The 7,243-nt window shown below is 34.0% G+C and overlaps 1 protein-coding gene across 1 annotated transcript; it reads right to left on the minus strand.

The window, feature by feature from the left end:
• Positions 1–2,799: 2,799 nt before the first annotated feature.
• LOC121212718 (SNF2 domain-containing protein CLASSY 3) lies at positions 2,800–6,923 on the minus strand. Its single transcript, XM_041086058.1, has 3 exons — positions 6,047–6,923; positions 5,399–5,560; positions 2,800–5,199 (listed from the first exon to the last, which is right to left on the minus strand). Exons 1-3 carry the CDS (start codon positions 6,767–6,769, stop codon positions 3,184–3,186), a joined length of 2,901 nt encoding a protein of 966 aa, XP_040941992.1. The 5' UTR covers positions 6,770–6,923; the 3' UTR covers positions 2,800–3,183.
• Positions 6,924–7,243: the final 320 nt, after the last annotated feature.

The raw sequence follows: 7,243 nt of genomic DNA on the forward strand, positions 1-7,243 counted from the left end.
GCGTAATGTAATACGCGCGTAATCGGGGCGTAATGGATTGGGTAATACGGCAAACCAAACACGCCCTAGAGTTTATTTTATTATACTTTCTTCTTGTTTTTAGTGTTCTTGTAGTTAGTTATCATTGTAACCTAGATTTATTTGCACTTTTTGTCCCTATACTTTAGTAGTAATTTAAGATCGAGAGAAAATTGAGCCACTTTAGTAATTTAAACGATTTAGGTCTCTTATTCAAAGATCGGCGAATCACATCAAAGTCAACCAACCATTGTTAGTCATTTATGGGTTAATTTCGTAGTCTTGTACTCTATACAATTTGGCCTCTAGAGTAGCGTATTTAATTTCCTTGCAACATTTTCTTGTTATGATTTGTTGTACTGTAAAATCATACTAATAGCTGTTTAGACTGTAGAGCGTACGCTATTTATTACTCAAGCGCCATCTCCTTTGGGTTCAACCCCTTGGAATACTTTGGTGTTCCATCGAGCACTATAAATATTATAACTGATTTGTACGATTGCAGTCAAAATCGGTCTTCAAGAAAATAGTTTTCCAAAATCATTTGTTTTAACATTTACATGCGCGGACAGTCACTTAATACTTCATCAAAATTAGATCAGAATGAGATGGACTGAACGGAGATTTTGATTAAACAAGAGATATTCGACTATGGAGTAGTAATAATAATAATAATAATAAATGGAGAAATGAAGAAAGAAATAAAATAAATAGAGATTCCACCACAAGGATCCACATTAAATATAATAATATATATTAAAAATGTGACTCACTTAATCATATTTAAAATTTTATTTAAAAATTAAATCCACTTTTAATATAATTAAAATAGGAAATATTTTAAAGCTCAAAGAAAAACCCAAAACTCTTTAAGTTTCCATATATTCTTGTGTTGCTTCTTTTATATATATATATATGATTTATGCTCTCAAAAAAATGTGATGTAACATGTTATTTTTGAATGCCTAAAAAATAAATTTTTAAATGTTTTTGAATATATTCTCTTCTTATCTTTCTTTTATTTTGTTAGATGGATTAATTTTTTATTTTTTTCAATTAATAAATTTTAAAATAGAAAAGACTAGGTGAATTTAAAAACCAAAAATACACATGGCATATCTCGCTTTAAAATTAGTTGACCTTAAGCTTTTTTGGTAAAGACTTTTCTTTTAACAAACCATTCAAATATTTCATTTCATTAAAAATGGAAAATTTTAAATGTATTTGATAATAATTTTAAATTTTTATTTAATATAAAATTTTTAATAAAAATGTGTTGAATAAGATAAATAGGTAAGAAGTCACTTATCAATAATATAAAAAAAATAAGATATTCAAATTAAATATGTATATTTTATTCTAAAATATTATATTAATAAGATTAAATTTTAAAAATAAATAATATTTTAAAATCAATATTTATTTTTATCAAATAACATAATTACATTCAGTACTTGTATTTATTAATTTATCAAATAATTTTCTAATATAAAATTTATTACCTATAAAAATTAGCAGTAATTTTATATATAAATTTTAAATTTATCAAACAGTATTAATTACAAGAAAATCCATAGATCAAATTATAATTTTAATACCGTAATAGTTGAGTAGTCTCTGTCGTGTAATAATGATACTCAAAAGAAGTTGATATTTGAACACCTAATTTAATACTTTAAACTCCACAGATAAGATTTTAAAAGTGACTCGCATTTCAAATATAATAAAAAAATAAAATGTTCCATTGACAGAAATACTAACCCTTCATTATATTTTTGGGATAGCTGAGATTTCATTGAGCACCTAGTATCTGCTACAGTAGTATGGGCAATTTCAAATAAAAAAGGGCCCCTGCCTAATCCCCCACTACTCCATAAATCCTGATTTATATTACTATGGGTACTAAAAACAGGAATATTACTGTGGGTAATTTTACAATATTTACAACAACTCAGCCCCTACAGTCTATCCAATAACTTGAAAAATCAGCGTTGGAGTTGTTGTCGACGATGACTGAGATTGCTGGGGTTTCTTTCATATGTTGTAAATGGATGTGGTCCATGCTAGCAAATGTTGTAAATGGATGTGGTCCGTCCAAGCTTTTCCGGTCTTAACTCGAAAAGACTTTTCTTTACCGTTTCGCGATCATTTTAATTGATGTAGACATCACGTGTCTATCGTAATATTTAATAATATTTCAAAAAAAAAAAATCTTAAAATGTCTAAAAATAAATTTTAATATAAACTAAGTTTGTAAATAAGTAGAATATAAAGTTAATATTAAAAGTTCGTGCTACGCACATCTAAGTATCTTCATAATTATTCACACGGTTAATACTAACATCTATTTTGAATCTTGCAGATACCAATCTCCATCAATGGAGGTTGGAAACCCCTTTATGAACAGATCTCCATGGATACATCACTTATAATTTATCATCCTTTACATCTTATACGATTCATTACTGTAGAAGATGAAATCATATAGTCGGGTTATATTAAGCAATGATTAGTTGTAACAGTTTAGTTAGTTGTTAGCTGAGCTAGCTCAAGTAAGGGTGATCAATAAACAAGTAGATCATTCTGTCATTCATACTATTTTAATTTGAAAGGCTGATTTACTATAAATTCAATGGATTTTCCTTCTCAGCAAAGATACTACTCTAATCACTCCCCAAAGATATCATAGAATTCTTTCACCCAGCAAAAACTTAAATAATAAATACTTGTATAAACTCCTTTAACTAATAAAATAGTGATAATAAAATTGACATCTTTTAATTTTTTTAAAAACTCCATTTTATTAAATATAATTAGAGAAAAAGAAGCAAAATTTCTCCCACACAATGGTTTTGATATATACTAGGGAATGTAGCAATAAATGGTAAAGTGTGGGGAAGGAAACGTATAAACATTGGTGCACAAAAAAGGCTAAACAAAACATGTTTTGTGTTTGCTGTACAGGGAAGGAAAGGAAAATGTTGGGGAAGCTCTCCATAACACCACCCTCACCACATTCATCAATCTTTTCCCCTTTCCATAATCTGAACTCATCAAACAAGGCATACGCAGTGGCTTGTAAGATATCTCAAAAATTAAACACCCACACCAACATACTACGCTAGTAAGGAATCCAAATGTCAGCAAACAGAATGAACATATCTACTACGAGGGGACAGATACCTTTTCTTGATCCTCAAAAGCTTCAATGAACTCACAATCTTTGGGCTCATTAATGATCTTTTCAAACATTGACTTGATTGTTCCATGCTGCAGCATCTCTTCCAAAACTTTATCCTCCACAATATCACAGACTTGCTCCTGATGCTCATCAGAAGAGAACAATAACTCAGATACCCGATCCTTGCCAGCTTGTCGATTAAATTTGTGCCCCTCAATCACGGATGAGATAAGTCGGTAAACGTATACAACCTTTTTCTGGCCTAGCCTATATGCGCGGCATATAGCTTGTCTTTCCACGGATGGGTTCCACGTCATATCAAGCAACACCACCCTTGAACCTCCGATAAGATTTATACCCTCAGAGCAAGCCTTTATTGATGCAAGCAACACCCTTGCTTTGCTTTCTGGATCATTAAACACATTAATGGAGCACTGACGCTGTTTTATATCACATTTCCCGTGCATGAACAATATCTCCTCCCCTTCCTTCCATTTAAAATGATACTCAAGCTGCTCCATTATTAACCGTAAAGGTCCAAGATATTGACTAAAAACTATAACCCTTTCCTCCAGAGCTTCACTAAGCTTAAGCAGATTCATGAGGAATCTTGTTTTCACTCCTTCCTCAGGTTTCAGTCTTATCCTTTCTATCTCTTCCGTGCTAACAATGGAGCTTACAACTTCATTAATATCCTTCAGGTCTGGAAGCTGCTTCAACAGCTGCTTCAACAATGAGGGGTGGATTGAGATCATGGACACATAACGATCAAAATCAAGTGCATTCTTTTTTTCTTTCTCTCTTCTTCTCTTGAACAGATTCTTTGCTTCCTTAACACACTCCAGGATTTCTTGTACATGCTTCAGGATTTCTTCAACGCGCTCCAGGATTTTCTTCTGCAGTTCAGTGGGCCGTAATACAACTAGAGTGTGCCTCAAACCGGGAAGTGCAGTCTGTAGAATTGTGCCTTTATACACGTGAACAAAAGGCTTAATCACAGCTCTAACCTCCCTCAGTCCCCCGATTTCATTTCTAATGGAACCAATCCAAGAGGTAAAGTTTCGCTTTGCTTCGTTTCCTTTGCACCCAAGCCTACTATTATGCTTGTATCGAGTAGAATACCGGATTCCTTCAGCAAATGTGGGTCTCACTAAGCAGAGTGTGTTGAAGAGCTCATCAAAATTATTCTGGAAAGGAGTTCCGGAAAGAATGATACGGCGATTGGTTTTAATTCCAGACAAAGCCTTCCACAAAAGAGTAGCAGCATTTCTTGGTATGTGTCCTTCATCAAGGATTAGAAGGCCGGGAAGGTCGAGAAGGATTTTGCTGATTTGCTTATGTAGATTTTTACATTTTTGTTTCCTCTTTGTCTCTTTTCCAGCAAGTTGAGTGAAAAGGTTGTAACTGATCACCAAAATGCCTCCATCGTATTTCCAGGAAAGCAGTTTCACCAAAGGCCTAACAAGTCTATCTGCATCCGGGACACCAACTTTAAGTTTCTCATAAAGAGCAACTCCATTTGTTTTTCCCATTCCACAAAAATCCGGACTGTTCATATTGTGAAAGGGAATATCAACCTTCCACTTACTGAACTCTGCTTCCCATGTCAGTAACATACTACATGGAGCAACAATCACCGGCCTGCAACTTGGATTCTCTTTTAAGTATGTCTGAAGAAAGACAATAGTCAGTAGACTCTTCCCTGTCCCTGGAGCATGTGATATAATGCATCCTCCACCTTCACTGGACGAGTTTTTAGACTTATCACGATATATTCCCCCTGCTATATTATTCCAAATGAATTCAAAACCTTCACGCTGATGGGGGTAAAGTTTTTCCTTTATGTTTGGAATGATTTCCCATACTGTTCCTTCGACATTGGCAGAGGAATCACAACCAGGCATATCAATGTTAGGGTCTACATCTTGAAGACCATCAAACATAGAGGAGTCCACAATGCCAGAGTATTGCCTCCCAAATTTTCCATAAGGATGTTTCATCTGCAACAAGCAAAACAAGATTACAAGAATCAAATATCTGAAGTTCAGTAAGATCCATTTACTCAAGTGCTGCAGTATACATATTAGGCTCCTTAACTTGTCTATGACAATAATTCTCATCGGAACTGTTTACATCTAAATCCATTTTCAAAATGATAGATTATTAGACATGAAACATAGAGGTTCATATAAAACTTACAAAAGGTGAAGCAACGTATTTGATTTCCAGTTGCAGAAAGGAGCAAAATTTGCATTTTATTCCAATTTCTTCATCTAGCACAAGATAATGATCCCCTTGACGACATAGGACTGCTCTGTCCTGTTTAACCTCAGAAACATTAGCGGCATCCTCAATTTCCACCTGCTCATTAGTATGAACAACATAAGTTTAAGTTCAATCATCTAAATTTTGACACCTTGAATTCACATGAAAATGCTAATTTTCACTTTAAGGAGTGCCTATGCAGATAGCTCTTTCTTATACTGATAAAAAAAAAAAAGGTTAACTATTCCTAAATGATGTTAGAAACAACCGATATATTTTACATTTAATTCCTTTCTAAACAAGTTCGAGGCCTCATTGCATTTCAGTTTATAGCATTTATAGGGAGATGCGCATGTCCTATGTTTATGTTCCTATGTACTAAAAGGGAAAACAAACCCATTCAAGACAAAAGCAAGGGATTTAACTTTGATTTTAGTATACATTTGAAACTGTGGATACAATGGGCTACACATATGCAAAGCATCATTTAATGAAACAATAAATAAATAATGCAGTCTTAGTAAGTATTGGTTGGTAGGCATGCAATGCAATATAATAAAGAAAAACATTAAGTGAAAGTACCAAGGAAGGCTTTGAAGCAATCCCATCAGACGCAAGACAAAACTGCATCTCAGTCAACAGTGACTCCATTTCATCATCAACAATATCTGCATTGTTAGGAGTAACTGTGTTCTCAACCCAAGAACCGAACTTGATAGGCAAAGAGTTGTTCTCAGATTCAACTTCGAGGACCTTATTTGAATCCGAGTCTACATTCTCCAAAATAGCATCCGCCTCTACCGTAAGAAGGTGGAGTTTCCTGGAGGAGGTCGAGGCCGCCCCCACTTTTTTACCCTTAGACTTAGGCTTAGACTCGGTACCGGAAGATGTATAATCGTTGATATAAACGACGTCCTTCTCCTCTTCTTCCCCACAGTAATCCACATCCTCGGATTCATAATTGTCTTCTTCGCTTGGAGAGGGGAGAGCCTCATGAGAACCCTCCATTGGATCATCATTGTCTTCGTCTTCGTCATCATCATCATCTTCTTCTTCATTATAATCAAGATTGGAAATATTAGCAGGGTGTCTGGAATCTTGTTCACAGCGGTGTATGTCAATGTTAGGTGCTTCGTACAAGAATTGGGTTTCACGGGAGTGATTCTTAGTAGGTATGGGGCTGGGGTCCTGCACCACCACCTTCTTCCTGGTGTTCCTCCGCTTGCTTGGAGGACAGACCTCGGACCAGTAGGCTTCCATCCTACTTCGGGTTCTTGAAGCCACCGGCAAGGAGGGATTCAACATCTTACTTGTGAAGTTGGCATGAAGCAATGCAGCAATAGAAAAAGAAACAAATTAAATATTAATAATAAAAAGGTGAGGTGAAAAGGCAAGAGAAGCCCTTCATCAACTCCACTCTCCAACAAGTCAGCGGCAGCGATCAAATCAACCTTAAAAACCCTTACTTAATGTAATAAAATAAATCTACATTTAAACTATTAAAGAATAATACAAATCAATCTTATCACTCAAAGTCTTTCTAAATTTAAAATAATAAAAGAATACATATATTGTTTCACCAACATTGTTTTATTTAATTAACACATTTATTAATATCACAACAAATCTTTTGTATTATCTTTCCACAATATGTTTTCAAAATTCAAAAATCTAATCTCAGTTCAACATTCTAAATTATAATATAACTACTTTTCTTACCTCTCTATACACAGACTATCAATTAAAATTTATTATTTTTTTAAAAGTATGTAATGTTGT

This window comes from Gossypium hirsutum, chromosome A13 (genome assembly GCF_007990345.1).
Source record: "Gossypium hirsutum isolate 1008001.06 chromosome A13, Gossypium_hirsutum_v2.1, whole genome shotgun sequence".
NCBI lineage: Eukaryota > Viridiplantae > Streptophyta > Magnoliopsida > Malvales > Malvaceae > Gossypium > Gossypium hirsutum.

Coding starts and splice junctions, on each gene's coding strand:
- LOC121212718 (XM_041086058.1), bottom strand. CDS start 6,769: ATGTTGAATCCCTCCTTGCCGGTGGCTTCAAGAACCCGAAGTAGGATG. Junction 5,561..6,046: donor TTGCTTCAAAGCCTTCCTTG/GTACTTTCACTT, acceptor ACTAATGAGCAG/GTGGAAATTGAGGATGCCGC. Junction 5,200..5,398: donor AATACGTTGCTTCACCTTTT/GTAAGTTTTATA, acceptor TGCTTGTTGCAG/ATGAAACATCCTTATGGAAA.